At 40.2% G+C, this 19,297-nt stretch overlaps 1 protein-coding gene across 3 annotated transcripts in view; it reads right to left on the bottom strand.

Annotated features, from left to right (window-relative positions):
- Window positions 1–724: 724 nt before the first annotated feature.
- agtpbp1 (ATP/GTP binding carboxypeptidase 1) overlaps window positions 725–19,297 on the bottom strand; it is a 29,495-nt gene continuing 10,922 nt past the window's right edge. For 2 of the 3 annotated variants that reach the window (XM_080499501.1, XM_080499503.1), the window contains 19 exons: window positions 19,085–19,178; window positions 18,885–18,922; window positions 18,451–18,659; window positions 18,171–18,348; window positions 17,100–17,194; window positions 15,689–15,805; window positions 14,722–15,500; window positions 13,968–14,051; window positions 13,614–13,703; window positions 13,295–13,443; window positions 12,997–13,084; window positions 12,183–12,327; window positions 11,484–11,634; window positions 10,673–10,853; window positions 10,326–10,455; window positions 9,642–9,773; window positions 8,614–8,790; window positions 7,132–7,283; window positions 725–2,765 (listed from right to left, as the gene is read on the bottom strand). In XM_080499501.1, the coding sequence (XP_080355627.1) occupies window positions 2,585–2,765; window positions 7,132–7,283; window positions 8,614–8,790; window positions 9,642–9,773; window positions 10,326–10,455; window positions 10,673–10,853; window positions 11,484–11,634; window positions 12,183–12,327; window positions 12,997–13,084; window positions 13,295–13,443; window positions 13,614–13,703; window positions 13,968–14,051; window positions 14,722–15,500; window positions 15,689–15,805; window positions 17,100–17,194; window positions 18,171–18,348; window positions 18,451–18,659; window positions 18,885–18,922; window positions 19,085–19,178 (3,170 nt within the window). In that variant the 3' untranslated portion in view covers window positions 725–2,584. The remainder of the gene's footprint in view (window positions 2,766–7,131; window positions 7,284–8,613; window positions 8,791–9,641; window positions 9,774–10,325; window positions 10,456–10,672; window positions 10,854–11,483; window positions 11,635–12,182; window positions 12,328–12,996; window positions 13,085–13,294; window positions 13,444–13,613; window positions 13,704–13,967; window positions 14,052–14,721; window positions 15,501–15,688; window positions 15,806–17,099; window positions 17,195–18,170; window positions 18,349–18,450; window positions 18,660–18,884; window positions 18,923–19,084; window positions 19,179–19,297) is intronic. The other variant, XM_080499502.1, reaches the window with a different exon arrangement.

Raw genomic sequence — 19,297 nt, forward strand, 5'->3', positions numbered from 1 at the left:
TTGCCACATTAAGTAAAAACTGTAATCAATTTGAGTGAGAAATGACCAGTATCTCACTGAGGTCTTCCACAGGGAAAGTTTGAGGTTTCCATTGGACGTTCCACTTTTTACCGAGCCTGAAGCTGGAAGTAGAACAAGATCACTGAGCACCTGAGGACCTTGACGATGTTGGCATTTATGGATGCGTTTGATGAATTAAATGATCAAGACTTGACATACTGTATTTAGTTTCTGAACGTGGCACTGATCAGCTTTTAGTACTGTATGGCTGCAGATCACCAATACAGTCATATTATTATTGTAGTTATGATGGATTTCCTGAGGGATGTAAAGTGCACTGGAGACATGAATATTTATTTAAGAGGTCCACATTAATGTAAATATGAAAACTAAGATCTGTCAAAAAATTAGAGTCAACATGTGTTTCTAGAAAACCACTAAGGTTTGTAGAAATGCATTTTTCACCCTTTAATGTTTTAGGCCTGGCTTGCTAATCACAGCACTTCTCACCTAATTCAGTTAGGATCCATTACCCCTGCTCAACCAAGATTAAAGAGAAATTTCTTCATGAGAAAAGCCTTCAGTCCGCATACAGGCTCATGGAAACACGTTGCAGGGTCGGAGTAGAAATTTTAAGTCTTTTTCAGAAAATGTGGATCTCAGGTATGACAAATAAAAACAAAAGGGCCAGTGTACCATGTTCACATTTTATTTCCCATGTCTTCACTCTTCTGCTTTTACAGACAACATAAAATGAGCAGCTATTTGTAACTGTTTACCTCCAAACAAATAAGAAAAAGAAGCTCGGCATCATGTTGACATGAACTGCTACAGACACAAAACTAATAGCAAGGAAAATATTCTCCCACTGTACCAACACAGTTCACGTTGTATATTCTATACACACAGACATGAGCTATATTTACTTCTCTCTCATACTGTATGATGTTTGCAAGCTGAATTTGAAAGTAATGGAAGCCAAGGAAAAAAACAAAATAGAGTGATGGAGGTTTGGAAAAAAGAGAGAAAGAAAGTTATAGAAGCAAGGGCGGACAATAAAATCGAGGAAGAAATACACTTTAAGAACATCAGTTGAGATGGAATAACTTAAAACATCTGCTCACACACAAAAATGACTTCTATACATAATGGATGCATCCTCAACAAAAATACTGAATAAATTACTAGAATACTAATAAAAAAAATTGTCATGCGCTATCTGTACAAATGCAATAGAATCATACCTCTATGAAGAAAATACAACAAATGACTTTGTGTTGTTGATACGCAGCACCATCTGTTTCTATGCCCGGGTCTCTGCTTAGCAAATCCATCAAATGTACACACAGGATGTGAGGATAAAAAAAGGAAACATATCTCCAGTATAACTTTTTAAAACAATAAGAAATGTTACAATCAGCTTTGGGTTGAGCTCCGAGAACTTCAAACTAATGAGGTGACTGTAGATGAGATTTGGAAACTGCATTTGTAGCAAGTATCCAAAGTGCAGCTGGGTTTTCAGCTCTCAGCAGCTCATGCGTCTTGTTCGTTTCTGCTCTACAATACCGTTCTTTAATTAAAAACAATGAAAACACCAACAGTGCCTGTGATTATTATACATTCTGTCTACTTCATTTACTCCCGTGTGTGACCTTTACTTTTCAGTGTGTTGTGAGCTTGTGATGTTTACATCAGCATTTCATGTATTGTACAAGGTTTGTCTATATAAAGACGTGAACATTCAACGTGTGTGTGGTATAAATAGTTTCAGTCTTGGCTAAAGCAAGGCAACGAGCACACAGCTGATGTGCGCTGTGGCGAATTAGGGTACAGAGGAGGGGGCGTGAAGTCACAGCTCAGGTGGTGTCTGAGGAAGGCCTTGAAACTAAGTGAAGGAGTAAAAAGTTAAAGTGCCAGGTAAGACTGAGGAAACAACAGGAAATAAGAAGGCAGATGGGCTGGATCTCTAAGCTGGTCTGCGGTCTGAGAGATCCAGGGCCCCTCATCACCTGCAGCAGTGGATTTTACTCAAACACAGTGCCATAGGAGAGAGGAGTTTCGCACATTCCACTACCACAGCCATATCAAGTAGCGTCACTGTAACAGTGGCTGTGATTTAAAAAAAAAAAAAAAAAAAGTACAAATTAAGGGTTCAAGTAGAGCATCAACGGTGCCTGCAGACTGCAGCTGTTGTTAGCTATATGTGAATCTCACAGGCTATATATGGTGTCTGAGATCAAGGGTTATATGTCATCAAGGTTATAGTGTGGTGGTAAGAAGTGAAAGCATTCACTGGAAACCATTATGGTTGTTACTGGGGCTGATTTCAGCTTGAGGTGAAAACCAGGTGAAGTGTGCGCCTTAAGAAGCAACAAGTTGCCTCCGTCGGGCCGAGAAAAGGAGGGAAGCTCCTGAAGGGTGCCAAAATACCATCAGACAGTGTTAATACAACAGGATCAGGTGTAAAGCTCAGCTATTTCTCCACGAGTCAAAGTGAAAAGGCTTCGGACTAATTCACTTGCGCAATCTTTAATCCTTCATCGGCTGGATGAAAGCGCCACTGCCAGGGAGGGACAACTCTACTCTACTCTTTGTGATTATTCTCAGAGTCAGACAGCTGGTCGATGTGATCCGGATTGTCGTGGACTTCACCGGCGTGTTCATTTTCTGGCTCCGCGTCCTCATCGTTGCTCTCTGCACTGTAGTCTATCGCCTCCATAAAAGACGGCTCATCCTCCTCCATCACATAGGTGGTTGGGCAGCTGCTGGATAGCAAAATATAAAAGTCATTAAGACAGCTGTCATGGATAACAAACGTTTCACTGTAAGTTAATGGTGTGAACAGAGCGTCCTTGAAAATCAGCAGCAGTGACGCACAAGTCTTAAAAGCGCCGAGATACAAGCCAAACATGTCAGGAACATTCATTATGAAACAAGGAACATCAAGATTTGGTTACTTTGGAGAAAACAAAAACTGAAATCTTTATGTTGTGTTGGAAACCAATCCATCTTCCAAGCTTCACACACACGCACGCACACACACGCACGCAGGTCAGCAGTTAATGTCAGATACAAGTGGGAGGAAACCAGAGAAAACACACAGGCCAACCCAGACTCAAGCCGAGGAAAGTCCTGCCATGCGTGAAGCCAGAGTCCCAACCTCTCATTGTGTGGCCCCTGGGTTGGAAATAACAGATAATAATCAAGCAGCTGATTCATTTCTAACACTGATTGATGCATTGATTACGTACTAAAATAAATCAATAATTCTTTGTGGAATTTTCTGTTCACAGAAGGAAAAGACAGAAACTTGATTTCTGAGAAGCTGAAAACCGCCTGTAAATGACTGAAAGGCCATCACGCTAGCTGCAGGTTGGTTTTTTTTTTGTTTGTTTTTTTATCCAACAGGGTAATTGCTTCGACTCTAAATAGCAGATATAGAATCACCAGCCACTTCATTAGGTACGCTCGCATCAGTGTGGTCCACTACAACAGCTCAGCCATAAATTCTGTCTTTACAACACTGATAATGATCAGTTGAGCTTGAGATCATAAGAGAGGTTTTAATTTGAGTACAGGTTCAATTCAGAGGCTGCAGTTTGCAGACGTGTTGAGCTGAATTGCATTGGCTTCAAAGGTGTTTGTAGTATTTTCAGGCCCCATAATGAGATTGCTTCAAGTATACTTAGGTGCGTATGCTTGAACAGGTTGTATACAAGTAATTAGTCATGAAAACATATCAAAACCAAAACACAAATACTCTACAAAAGCTTTCAGGTTATATAACAATTGCAATGAATTTACAACATTGTCAGATATTGACATATATTTTAAAATGTTAACAAAATAATGGCTGCAAACGAACAGCACGGTGGTACTCTGAGTAGAGCGGGGGGGTTTTTTTCCCTTATGGGTCCTAATGGTAAAATGGTTGCTGGTTCTTTGAGGTTTTAGTGGCTTTAGTGGGTTTTTAATGGTGTTAATGGTCTGAAATGTGATCCCAGGGAGACAGTCGATCAGGGGGTTCAGACAATGATCTCCCACCAAGCTCGTCAGAATGTGAGTGCATGAGAGACAGCGAAATAATGCGTCAGTATATGTACAGTAATGGTGTGTGTGTGTGTGTGTGTGTGTAGACATTAAAACGGTTAATGAAAGTTGTGTATGTGGCAACCATTACAAGCCATTACACAATTACCAGATCCAGTTTTTTTCTTTCTTTCTTTCTTTGGGTCACATTTTCTGCATCTCCATGGTAAAGTCATCTCCATATGAAGTCCTTCTATACGCGTGCAAACTGAAACTGCACTTTCCTCCAGTCACGTACACAGAAACATCCAAAACCTTATGCATCTCTTACGCACTTAACACAAAAACAAACTCACATCCACCCATTTACCCACAGCGAGACACCCAGTTTATCGGCAGACGCCTCCCAGAAGCCACAATATCATTGTTGTGATGACCTATTAAATGGTAAGTGGTACCATACCGAGCCCCACGCATAAAACCATAAAGGCAAAATGAGAGCAACAAATCCCAAAGGATACTCACGCTAACACACACACAGACACAGTGCAGTGCCCGTACACTTTTGGAGTCCCTTAATGATCAGACACATAAATGATGAATGAATATATCAATATGAGAATAGGGGAGGTGAGTAAGAGGGGGAGAGGCGGAGAGAAAGAGATGTGAGCATTAAGTGGTTTTGAGCATAAAGCCATTCTTCTGAATCAACAGCTTTAACAAATCTTTGGAGGAGGCAACGCTGACATTCTTTAAAAGATAATTTAAAAAAAAAAAGTATAAAAAATTAAGACAACCTTGGTGGTCACAGTTGGAGTTTGGACAGGATTAAGAATGTATTGGCAGTGCTGAACTCAATGCAATCTGATCTGTGTGCAACTCGTACTTCTGGAATAGTCTTTTCAATCGAGACACTTCTAGAATCTAGTTTTTGTACAGCATAGAGCTGCATTGCTGACTCACTGGCTGATGTCACTTCTTAAAATATGAATGAAGACTCAAAATACTGAAGTGCAGCCACCAGATTTGCACAAGTCTGTTTTTAGATGTGATTCCCAAGTTAAGACTTGAAAGCACTTTCACATTTTCAGCCTTGTATTTCTGGGTTCCTACGAACGTCTAAAAAAAAAAAAAAAAAATTTACAAGAGGCTTTTACTTATTTTAGAAAGTGCACAACGTGGGGGAGTATTACAACTCCAACAGCTTTTACATTTGTGCTTGAAAGCCACGAAAAACAGCCTAAATTGACAAATATTAAACTAAAACTACGATCAGGCAATTTCAGATTCGAATTTTGGATCAGCTACTTAATTTTCAAATAGTAACTCTGTCACAAGATAATGCTTACAGTTTAAAACAATATTAATGACTTAAAAGAACCTTGTGAAAGTAACAAAGAAACATACTTAAAGAAACTAACATGTTACACACAAAAGGTAAAACCCAAAGAATCAATACATTTCTAAATGAACTGAATTTCTTATCTTTGTTTTGGATGAAATGAAAAAAACACTTAGCATTTGTAGCTGTTAATTTGCTGGATTTACAAGTCAATATGCCATTTATTGACTCCTGTTTATTGCTATTTATGCAATATGTAATTCCATTATTTTCATCAAAAATTGTTCTCAAATCTCAAAGGTTCAGGGGGATGGCTTAATAAATCATAAAACATTTTTTGAAAGCATGCAATTCTTTTATTACTGGATTTGTAGTAAGAATGCTGGAGATGATTTTGAATTATAAAATACGTTCTCCTGAAAAAAGACCAACAATACTTTCCATTAAAGGCTTTTTAAGTTGCAGAAGAAGAGTTAAGTGTATTTTTATATAGTTTATGGATTCTAAGCAGCCATTAAAAGTACCGGGCTTTTTCAACCATAAATGATCACTTGACCTGTGGAGGATGTACCCTGCCTTTACTCATATGTGACGCCTTAGTACAGTAAAACTCCACAACTATTATTAACGCAAAATAAATAAATCTGCTTTTCTTTTGACAAGTAATGTGGTGTGAATAATCATTGGTTTTCCATATTATTATTATTATCATCATTATTAATATAATGTTCAGTATCATTTAGAAGCTAAGGGACACAAAAATAAAGTTACTGTTGGCGTGTTTGAGGCTTGTTTTGAACAAAATCAATAAAGAGAAAGGAAACTAAAGATAAACGGCTGCTTGAATCTCAGCTGACACCTCTGCACAAAGCAAACGTGGTGACGAGGTGTAAACAATAGGAAGATGTAGTGCATCACACTGTACAGGAGGGAGGGATGGTTGTTTGTTTTCCAGCTGAATGCTGAGCTCATTAATTGCTGCCACCCCGTGAAAGAAGTGACACGTTACTGAGCGAGGACATGCGCTGACACTGACTTTAATGAATTTCCTTCCTACATTTTGCAAACATATTGCAGCTGAGCAGGGATGCAGACCGGTTAGCATGTCCCCTGTGTATTTAATCCACGATGTACAATCCACTGCTCTATGCAGCCTTGACATTTTTTTTTTGTTTTTCTTTCTTTGAGAAATCACATTGTTGGCAATTATTCATACCCACTTCCTTCTCACTCTACAATTTTCATTATATTCATCACACATGATCATTGATAGAATTTCAATGATGCTTACAGCAGCCTTGCATAAATGCAGCTCTCCATTTGTTTCTGGAGTAGTGCTCAAGAGGAGAGTCGGAGTGACAGTCACACCGTGGAGAGTCAGTGCCGGGAAAAGGTGGGGGGGGGGGGGGGGGGGGGGGGGGGGTGCCTGGCAGTAATGAGGATGCTTTGTGCAGATAAAAAAGAAAACAGACTGTAAACATTTTCACTACTTTCTAGATGGAGTTTGAGGCAACAAAGAACCTCTTTAGAAATGAAAACAAATATTGGGAAAGGTTGGTGAGGATACCAAAAAGATAACCATATGATATTTTTTATTTTTCAAATAAAAACTCAATATTTTTTCAGAGTAACATTTGAGCCTGTCATCAGTACTCGTGTGTGTGTGTGTGTGTGTGTGTGTGTGTGTGTGTGTGTGTGTGTGTGTGTGTGTGTGGGTTCGTGCGTGCGTGTGCATTTGCAGCGTGTTCCACATTACTGACCTGACCACTTTAGACTGTGTCCCGATGATATCGCTTTCCAAGTCCAGCAGGTGTTGGTGGTTGCGGAGGCCAGTCAGCCTCTTCAGCCTCAGCAGGGCCATGCAGAACTGAGCGCCCATCTCCTCCAACTCTCTGGTGCCAATCTGAAGTCCCTGCAGAGAACATAACTCGATGCTAATGTCTTCAGAATAAATTAAGTCAAAGCCCCTCCCCCAAAACTCTCTTGATCTTAAACACAACCGATACACAGCTCACTTCCAAAATAAACTGCAGCCTCTAACTGAATCTCCTTCAAAATGACTGCTGAGAGTTTTTAAAGCTGCTCTGGAGCTCAGGGATGGTGCCATTGTCCACCTTCAAACGTCTCAATTCTCAATGCTGTGAGGAAGCTTTTCATGTCGGAACATGATCATTTATTTCCTTTTCGGGAAGCACACATTCAAACATCAGTGTACCCACAGCTGCAAGCCTACCAAACTCTGCAGACTCACACAGGGACGCGCACACTCGTGTCCACCAGCGGAAAGCTAACCTCCAATTCAACCAAGAAACTTTCATGTTCCTTTATTCCCCAGAGCAGAGCTAGGAACATCTAAACTTGGCCTGGCCACAGAGATATGCAACCACAATTCAGTTGACATTAGTTCCTGCACATCTGGACAAACACTTCCCCACAACTCGTGGGGGTGCAAATCAGAGCCAAAATGGCATCCCCTCTGGATACGCTGGATGTTGACATTGGCAGAATTCACTACGAAGGAAATCAGCTGTGATGAAAAAGACATGTCGAGAAATGAGAAAGAGAGGTTACAAGGTCAAAAGGGAAGGAGGAGAGAGGACAGGGAACAAATACCAAGAGGGACAAAGCCCCACAGCTCCACCTGGTGGACATTTAGAGGTTTCTGGCAGCGCTCTCCCACTTGCTTTGACAGCGAATTGAAGTTGAAATCATTGTGGGCGCCAAGTTTTGACTGAGCACTTCTCCAGCTCTCTATGAAAACTATGGTGACGACTTTTCCATCAAGAAATTGACTGGATGTCTGCACAATAAGCCTTTATCAACATGATTGCTCTGCATACTTTCTTCCTAGAAATCAATTTAGTAATACAATATTTATTATTTATATCTGCTTAAAATGGGGTTAAAATGAGGTTCCTCCTCCAATCACCGGTGAAATCAACATACAGTTCACAGGAACAACATGGCATTACATTTTCATTGGTTTTGAAGTAGAAAAATCCCATTAAATCCAATAACCAGCCTTTGTGACCTGCTTAGAAAAAAAACTGTTTGGTCTTTTTTTCTAAAAACCTTGAGTTATGACTTAGTATACAGTGAGGAAAAAATAGTGACACAACCTCAGAAAAACATTACAATTTCACCTGCACTTAAAATGTAACGGTTATTGTGCGGTTATTGTTCTGACCTGTATTCCCCTCGCCCGCTGTTTTTATTTGTCCAAACTCAATAAACACCTTTACCTTATATTTGCCCTGGTCACAGCCACAGAGCGTGCTCTCCATGGTGTAACTGCGCTGTACTCCAATCTCTCTCCAAACAACAACGCGAGCCGTGGACTCTTTGGAGCGCTCCACCACAAAACTGCAGCTCGCCATGCTGAAGGCCGGGGCGATCTGGGACAGGATCTTAGGAAGGGTCTGAAAAACGCAAGACAATATTTGAGATGTCTGAATGTTTTTGTGTGGGTGCGTGCATGTGTGAGTTCAGAGTCCAGAGAGTGAAAAAGGTGTTAAAGTACATAGCTGTGTGTAGCAACAACCGGCATGCACAGAGAATAACACTGAATACTACAACCCAAAATATTTGTTGTGTGTTAGTAGCCTGAAGCTACACATCCAGTAAGAAAACCTTGCGTTGCACTGGCTTCTTTATTAGCATTCTACACAACAAGAAATATGTTATTTTGTATTCCCAAATGCAGACAGGAACAACAAACTGATCTTGGCGTGACCAGTAGCGCTGGTGGAAAGAAACAATACTTTCCCTCAGTAGAGGGAAACTCAAGGTGAATTACTAAAACTGAGAAAGTAAAGTGAAGCAAATTCAAGCGTGTCTGGTCATTGTGTAATGAAGCGGAAGAGGTATCATCACATTTGCGGATTACCAAGCTGAACATTACACACGGAAGTAATGACAATGAAGAAAAAGGTATACTATAAATAATTCAGAATATGGTTGGATAATTGTGAATCAACGTCCAAGGCAATGTCAATACTCACTAGTCATTTTAGTGTGTGAGGTGGTGCTGAATCCTGTTCAGGGACATAAAAAGTCGATCTTATTTTATTCTATCTAGTGTAGATGTAAATAGAAGCTGCCACACAGCACATCTTTTCCAAGGCAGTGTGAGTATAACTTAATAACTTCGGTCTCATTGAAAAACAGAGCAGAAGACGGAGAGAGAAGAAGATGTGAGCTTTTTCATTTCTCTTGTAGTGTCAGGATTTGTGGGTGGTGCCGGTGTGTGTTTGTGTGTTTGTGAGTTCACCCTGTATCCAAGGTCCTCCTGCAAGTCGCTCGATGTTGCGCTAATATTGGACTGCCAGACCGTCTCCTTGACGCTGCAGCCGTACATGAACACGTTCTTCTTTCTGGAATGACCGTGGTAGTCACAGAACACCTGCGCATTCAGGCGCACAAACACGTGCACACACACAAATGCAGAGGAAAGAGATTAATTATGCATTTATTAAAGCATTAAGTATGTTAAATGAAAAATAAAAATCTTTTTATGACGCTAAGAAATCAATGAGGGAGGTATTGAACAATTCTGTTAATAAATGAGTAGACAAACAAAGACATTGTTTTCAAGTAAAACTGGTTATCTATTTGACCTAAAAATTAATGCCTCCCAATAATGCCTGAAATTTATTGCCTTCTTTACAATAAATCTGCTATATAAACAATTTCTTTTCATATTTCGCTGGCTGACCCCAAGTGCAGCACAGAACCCAGCAGAACTCGTTGTTTATGACAACTGCATTAGTGTCGTAAAAGTATTATTTACTGGCATTAAATGTTGTGAAATTTAGAGGACATGCAGCCAAAAAGGGTACACAGCTGAACAGAAAAAGAAATGGCAGCATTATTAATAGAAATTTAATGAAAAATGATGTTGCCAAGTGCAAATTGCCCCCGGAGTAATTCGAGTCCAGTTAATTAGAGGTCATACCAGCGGTGCTCTTTGTATGTGTGCAAGGTACTGCAACAGGCTCTTAGTGTGGTAGATGGTGGGGTGGAGCTCAGGATTGGGATTCTGCCACTGGCGATTCAAATCCTCTCCACTCAGAGAACAACGATGACTACAGCAGAAAGGAGGAAGGATACAGAGTAGAGGAAGAACAGAGCAACAGCTGGAAAATCCTTCAAGACAAGACTCTTTTTTTGTGTGTTAATGAACACAGAGGTGTGACCATCGTGCAGGCCCAGGCTCAGCAGAAGTGTGTGTGTGTGTGTGTGTGTGTGTGTGCATGCTTATTGCTAGTTGTGTTAATTTTTGTTCCATCTCATTTTACTCACTTTCCATTTACTACTCCGTCAGGGTTGAGCATGGGCACTATCTTGAATATGTAGGCCTCCCTCAGGCTGGCTGCCAGCGGACTCGTACCCATCAGGAACTCCAGCGTGCCCTTCATTACCCAGCTGGCATTGGTCTCTCCGGGGTGCACTCGGGCCGATAAGAAGATCAATGGACGATTCCCTGAGGGGGGAGGAAGAGGGAGAGCACGAAAACAAGCACAGGGAGATGGAATGAGAAAAAAAGATGATTTAATTTAAAGTTTTTTTTTTTTTTAACGGCTGAGAAACAGCACCACTGAATAACAGTGGACTGCAAACCTATTTGGGAAAAACCAGTGTGCCCTGATACCCCAAGGCCATTCTGGTGTCAAAACGAATTTTGTCATTTCGTAGGGGATCCATTTCTTCTTTTAAAGGGCCCAGAGGAGCTTTAACAAACTAATGACAGATTACTTTTGACAAAGTAATCCAAAGTGGATCAAACACTCATTCCACTTGCTCGTTTCCTGAAAAAGTTCAATTTCCTTTGGAAGTCAGTGAAATGCTTACGAACAAGTGAGACCTTTAAACTTGTTTCATAGTTGGCAGCAGCCAAGAAGGAACTTCCAATCTGAAATGACAAGCTATAGCCGTCAATGAGGTTTGTTTCAGGCGACAATGACATAAAGCAATATATGGGTGAATACTATCCTATTAGGACTGTGAAGGCAATATACACCTTGGACATGTTTCAGGTCCATCACAGGGCAAACACAAAAACCAAAACTGAAACAAATCTAACAAGGATGCACACAGACATTATTTTACTCACTGAACTGACAGATGTGATCATTGGAGTTGGATTCTGGCATGGCAGTGATGGTAAGAAGGGGGCAGCTATTTCCACTCAGGGTTTCACACAGCACATCCTGTCTCAGGTAGATCTCAGGTGTCCTCAAAGCCTCCAGTTTGGAAAGGTGCATCTGCATGATGATGATAAACTTCAGTCTTTATTTCTGCTATGTTGGCACCGTCATGGATTTGTGTTTGGAAGGGCGAGGAGCCTCAAAACAATAGTAAGTATTACCATCACCGAAAACGCGTGTGGCATTCAGGAAGACTTGACTAATTTAGAATGGGATTGATCCATCTTGCATCTTTCATCTTGCAAATGCATGTTTCTTACAAATGTAGCAACATTTAACAAGGATTCCCGATGGTATAATAATAATTGACAACATATAAATAATTGATTTAGACAGCAATTTTCTCCTTTTTGTAATATGCCATTTAGCTTGATTAAATGCCATATTAAGAATATATATATCAGAATATAACTATAAAATAAGAAGTAACAAGAGAAGGCAATACTGGTACTTGTTCTGTACTGTAACACAAACTAAAGTAACAGTGAATCATGAGGGCACAGACAGAAGTACAACAGAGGTTGTGTTAAGAGGAAACTATCATAAAAGGAGCAAAATTATAAGGGGTTTAAACAAACAAATTGCCACTGATACTGTAATACTACCTTAAGTGTGGAGTAGGTATAAGGGTAATGATAGGCAAAGTAGCAGACGTCATCCTTATGGCTGAAGTTTGTGCTGAAGGTCAATGTATAATAGGACTTTCCCTTCTGACCACCAGCTGCAATGGAACTCCTGGCAAAATGATTCCTGTAGAAAACAAAGGGCAGAGTATAAATAAAATGCATAAACACTCTGAATCCTATTAATCACCCCTTTATTGTGAATCATTGATTCAACCCAACATGACACCGGCTCCCCGGTTAAAAATGTTTGGGGTATTTTAATGATATTGTCACAAATGTGACAATAGTTGGAGATTATGATGTGGCTGTTCTAATGATGTGGCTTAGTGTAACACAATCAACAAATCTGATATCGAAAATTGTAAATGTAGATTTTTATAAGATAGAAGCTTTTTTGTTCATGCAAAACAATGATATGCTGTATTAGAGTCACTACGTTCTTAAGATACTGTGTATCATGTTGGTGTGAGAGTAGAAAAAGGGTGAAACCCACTTTCCATTATTCAGCACTAGTTTATCACAGCTTGAGAAAAGAATCTTATTCTTTATTATTGCAACTCTACAGAGAACAATAAAATACTGTTGAAAAACAGTGCAGTATGTCGAAACAGATATTTCACTTGTGGTTTGTCAGTGTAGAGAGCTATGCTGTGCTTCATACAGACAATGTCCAAAACTACAAAGACTGTGATGTGCAATGTTGCATAAAAAAAAATTACCTCTGTAAAAGTAATTAAACAGGATTATTTCGCTACTAAAATACCCCCACGCACTGCATTCAAAGTGAACCCACTTGTAATAACAGGGGTCTGTTCCAGTTCTGACCCAGCGAGGCCTGCCACTGATCGCCTCCTGCACAGAATACATCAGCACCTGCATGCCTACGCACACGCACACGCACACACACACACACACACACACACACACACACACACACACACACACACACACACACACACACACACACACACACACACACACCTTGTTTAACTTTTAATGTTCCTTTGTATTCAAAAGTGTGTTGTTTGATGTCGTTCTTATGATCTGTACAAATGCTACAAAAATCAGTGTTTTTTTTCTCTCTATCTCACCATAGTTGAACTGGCTGTTTGACTTCTCACAGTTGATGATGTTGAAGCGGTACATAGTTCCAACACGCATGCCGCTTACTTCAAAGTAAAACCACTGGTGGTAGTGATTACTGTTGATGTCCGAGTTCAGCACCAGGTCATACTCATATCTGGAGGAATACCAAAAATCAACTGTTAACATGAACCCAAACATCTTGTTTATATATTAAAAGTAGATCAAGTGTACTGTTTTTGTTCTGATACAAGCTGTGATGTATTTAAAACTCTGCATGTACAGATCTCTTACTCTCTCCACTGAAGCAGCTCAATAAATGCTTACTTTCGAACTTGGACGGCCTTTCTAAGGTTACCAGACTCAAACTGAGAGTTGAACTTCAGTGATTCACCATTATCTTCAATCACGGGACAACTGAAACATAAAAAAAACACAATTTCAAGAGGACAATACAACAATCAGGAAAAGTCATTACCCTTCTCAGCATATAGGTGATGAATTGAAGTAATCTGCTTGGTGAATGTCACAGCTCTCAACAATATTGAGAGAAAGACAAACTGGAGCTTTTACTTGGCTGAAAACACTTACAAATGCAAATGCTGAAGTGCTGTTTACAAAAATCAAAACGACAGCTGAGTTTACCTTGAGAGTTGGAGCATTACAAGTTAACAAACTCACCTGGGAATGTCCAGGTCGTAAACTACTTTATCCAGGATGTCATTAGGATGAATCAGTCTCTCGATGTCCTGGAATATCTTTGACCTGCAAGGTCAGATCAATAAAGAACCTCATGGATACTTTCTTTTACCCCCAAGCTTTCTGTGCAATTTTGTTGTACTTGTTACAATGACAATAAAGGAACTCTGATTCTGAAATACTGAAGTAAAGTATAATGATGCCTCGTTATGTCAAAAAATAGTAAAAGTATTTTATGGCACTGCTTACTCAAACAATGAAGAACAATTAAAACTAAAATAGTATTGTAAATATAACTACAAAGCAGTGGGAAAAAACAAAACTAATTGGCTACAAAAATGCAACAGAAAAATATTTTAATATTATTTTAAATTGAACGTGTACTCTGTAGAAACGTGATTTTAAAAACTGTGCAGCACATTAGATATCCCCCACAAGGTATATGTAAATTTTAATCAAACATCATGAGAAACGTTAAATATAAAATATTTGAACAGTCATTTTCTTTAGGAATACTTTGTAGTTATAGTCCTTGTTATGACTATGTTATGACCAGATGTTTGCTTGTGTTTTAACTCTGAGATGTGCATCGTTTTGATGAAACGACTTATTGAAATAAATTGTAGATTTTATCAGATTCATATTGCTCGATGTTAATGTTGAGGTTTCTGGTACACGTGTTTGATTTCATGCTAAATTACTGTTTTCAAAGCACCAGTTTCATAAAATATCTCACCTCTGCACTCCGTAAACTCTGTCCAGGAGGGGCTCCCTAAATGTGGGGGCAACGTGGCCGAAGTAGTCTGGGTAGGCCACTTCAGCATACTGTGGGACGGAATTTGTCCCTTTCACCATCCCAACATAGAGGTCCGGATCGTGCAGTGGGAGGAGCAGGGCTGTGTCTGGCACCTCCAGAACCGCTGCCTCCACTGACTCATCCTCTGCACCCTCTGAGCCACATTCTGAACCCCAGTTACTGCCTCCTCCCCCCACACGGCGTGCGGCGATCCCCCCGAGGAGCAGAGGAGACTGTATGTGCCGAGTCGCACTGACTGGAGATCCATCTTGCTTGACGCCCTTTAACACTTCTTCAGTATTCAAACAACCCTCCTCTTCTAGAGAGACGCACTCCAACGCATGTGCCAGGCTCTGTTCTATCACGTGTCCTTGGGAAGGAGGCCTGGTAAAGGAGGACAAGGTCTTATGTCCGTCTGGAAAAGGAATGCTGGCCTCCTCTTTTCGGTCTTGGTCCTTGGTGAGGTGGATCGAGTCCAGTTGGAGGGGTGTAAGAGGGGCGGGGAGGGGCAGGGTGGGGGCAGAAGGAGACGGCTCAGTGTGCTGGCCTCTGAAGGAGTTGCAGTCCTCTGGAGAGCTCGGTTTGGGGCTGTGCTTTGGGGAGAGGGCTTGAGCTGTGGGCACTATGATTGGACGTGTGGACCGAGTCGAGGCTGATGACGAGGATAAGAGTGCTGATGAAGTGGTCGACGCACTCTTTGAACAATCAAAGTTATACCCCTGCAGGTGCGATGAATATATCATTAAGTGCAGTCATGTTGAAAAAGAAAAAATATCGTACATCATTTCAGTCGGATGGTGGAAAACACTGCCCATGATATAACAAAATAGTTTGACTACTTTTCAGGTATAACAGTGACTTCACACCCACCAATGGAAAGAAGCACAAAGAAAGTAAGTACACAGACCTGAAAGTCTTCAGATAACTCCAAGAAGAACCTCTCATAGACCCTCAACTCCTCAAATGGACGTCTTGGGTTCTTTTTGGGATGCAGCTTGTTTAGGTCTGTCTCAATGTCGTCATTCTGATTGACAGGAGGAAATTTGCATTAATATTTGGGCTGTAGGGTATAATAAATACCAGATGGTGAAAGTAAATAACAAAAGAGATAGAGCTAATAGGAAAATACTAAAAATCGTCTCGCAATGTCACCAAAATACATTTAATATGACCTAAAAAATACATAATTTGAGGGGAAGACAAAGGAGACATATATAGTTGTCAAGTTTACTCTAAAATGTGTATGAGTGTTGGCTGGTCAGTAGTGATTAGTGTTTTACGACTGCCCTCTGCTGGACACCTTAATGTATTCAAACTGATGACTCATGGAAACATCATCCTCTATTATAGATCATATGAGAGAGGACATTACAATGCTTATCAAATTGAACCATGCAGAGACTTAAGAATTAAAGTGATGAGAATTATCTCAGAATTATAAGTTAAAGTTTCAATGGCAAAATATTCTTCATAGTTTAATTAATAATTCATTATCTCATTAATAATCTTGTCAGAAATTGGGCATTTTTTTTCTCATTAAGTGAAAGCATTACGCCTCTTTGACTTTCAGAATTATTATGCCTTCCAGAGGATCTGTGAAGGGTCTGAAATTAGTTTTTTCATTTAATTATTTTTTCATTAATATTTTTGTATTTAATAGCATTTACAATGTATTACCTAATTTAATGTAACATCTTTTGGTGTGCATTGAGCTATACTTATAATACGTGTGTGTGTGTGTGTGTGTGTGTGTGTGTGTGTGTGTGTGTGTGTGTGTGTGTGTGTGTGTGTGCTATGTAAAATAACTGGAAAATCGGTAAATGTACATGTCTGAAAGATATAAAATTACAAATAGTTATACAAGCACAGGTGCAAGATATAGTATATATTTAAAAAGTATATAAAGTTTTACAGGTTGCTACTATATTCATATAAAAAAAAGTAAACATTTAAAAATATTCATTGCAATAAGTCTGGCTTCTGGTTAAAAAAAACAACAGTAAAGCACATCTGGTCTTAAAAAGTATTAAAATATTTTCAGATGGTGTATTTTTTTTATTTTCAAGGCTCACTCGCTAAAATTATACAGCACAAAACAAAGTTGCGTCCAAATATTTCAGTTGGCGTGTAACACATATTTTTTGTAACAAAAAAAAATATTCCTGGTTGAATTCTATTATGAGAGAAAAAAAAATGCTTTCTGTTGTACATGAACTTTGACTGACTTCTCATAGACAGGAAACAGTTTGAACAGTTTATGTAACACATAAAGTTCTCATGTGAAATTCGGTGTATGCGAGTGCGAGAGCGAGTATTACCGGAGTGCCATGATCCTTCTCATCCTCCTCGTTCTCGGTGTCTGTGTCTGCCTCCGTCTCCTCGTTATCGTCACTCTCGTCCACCACATCATCCACTGGGTAAAACACACAAAAACAGTATGCTAAATCCCTCAGATTTACACTTTTCTTTTATTGCCTTCCATAACATGAGTAGGGCTGTCGTATGACCAGACAATGATTTTAGTCAGTGAGTCTCTTTGCTTTTACAGGAAAATAGAAAATGTTAGCAAATAGACTTGAGCAGCCATTATGAACGGAGGAGTGAGAAAAGACTTTCTTTTCCCCCCAATTAAAAAAATGTTTGGGTTACAGACATCACTGACGTGTTTTTGAAACTTAAAGAAGTCAGCATCTAGCGCCAAGTAGAAGGAAAAGCTTGTTATCAATTCTTGCAATGAACTATAATGTATTACAGCAATAGACAAAAGGAAAAACAAATACTACAATGTAAGGAGGCCTGCATACAAAATCCAGACTCTGATTTTGTTTTTGCATTAGATGAAAGTGAACGAAACAAAAGTAATCTAAAGTATTTCACCAGACAGCCTGAAGACATAAAGTAAGAAGCTAATTCAATGAGCACAATACAAATACATAATATATCTAGAGGTGCGCAAGCAAGCAAGTTGCAATGTGTACTTAAGCAACTTCATCACTAACACATGTCATGTGTTAGTTCAGTGAGGTTACAGTATGATTGATGTGGATGATAAAGCACGAGTGCAGGAGTCAGGGATGAAACTATACATCTGACGATTATGCACACCTTACCCTTCTTTAAGGGCTTGTTGTGGAGTTGATGCCTTGCTCTTCCTGTAAGGTACATTGTGTGCAGCAGTGTCAAGAGTGATGCCATCAACCCTTTACTTGGTCTTCCCATATAACCATTACAAGTGTCTCTGTGTGGTAACGATGACTGAGCCTCGCTGTCTTTGCTACTGGACAGTCTCTTTACTGTTTGATTACAGACACAAAGCATGTGCTCACACTGTGTATCGCTGTGACACACAGAACAATGCATGCAGTCGTGAGTGTGTCCTGTGGTCTCACCTCCAGGAGGCTGGCTGTAGAGCTGCGCCACAGGCCCCGCGTCAGGAACATGTGGCAGCTGATAGTGGAAAGCTGATTTGATGGTAGGCAGAGGCAGTCGGTTCTTGGGAAAACACTTTCTCATGATGAGGCTTGAAGTGTTGACCAGAGGGTCGAGAGTCCGCACAGGGAGACACTCCTAGAAACAAACCCATGCGGAGAGTAGTGGGCAGCTGAAACTCAGAGAGTGCTTGCTGCATGCTTTAATTATTTACCAACTCCATGTAATTTTCTCACTCACGGTGGATGTGTTATAGAGGATCCTCATGCCATCAGCCTCTATGAAGGCCTTCCTGCCAAGCTTGATGTTGGTTATATTCCTCAGGCAAACCAGGAACCCTTTGCGAATCAGCATGTAGCGATGCCGTGTGTCATTACGATGCCAGTCCAGGTACATAGAAAGCATGACGGGCACTTGACCGCTGTCCACTGCACGGCGAGCATTTGTTTCTACACAGAGAAGTATACAAGAGAAAGTTTATAACTGTTGGATGAGACAAACAGGGGCAGAGTGAGTAACAGTATATATTACAAAAGAGAAAAGCAAGACATGCCTCATTTTTAATGTACGTTTTGTTGTCAACTATATAATTTGCTCAGGAGTGAAGCAAGCAGTCAAGAACAGACACAGTTAACAACATGGAGGCGAGTGGAGGTAGAGAGCAAATTACTCACTGGATTTGAGCAGTGCTCCCAGTGCGTCCAGAGCGACCCTGTTAAATTAGAAACAAGACAGATGGGTTACATGGCTTTTCAATCTGTCAGTGACAGATGTTAAGAAACTCTGTTGGAAAGAGGCCAAGGAGATACCACATGTGGATGTCACCAGCATCTTGTAACGCAGCACTCATGCCGGCTAATTAACAGGCACTCACTTGAGCAGGCTGGTGTTCTTCTTGCTGTACGGCCCCACGATCTTGAACATGAGCTCCACCACGCCGTTCTTGCCCAAAGAAATTGCATTCACCGCTTTACATAAACAGACACAGACATGAGGCACTATCAGGCAAAAGTACAAACAGACATCAAATGCATCAGAATGATCAACAGTACCGGCATGCTGAACGTTAGAACAAACTATTTCCCCC

The sequence above is a fragment of the Blennius ocellaris genome (genome assembly GCF_963422515.1).
Source record: "Blennius ocellaris genome assembly, chromosome: 7".
Classification (NCBI taxonomy): domain Eukaryota; kingdom Metazoa; phylum Chordata; class Actinopteri; order Blenniiformes; family Blenniidae; genus Blennius; species Blennius ocellaris.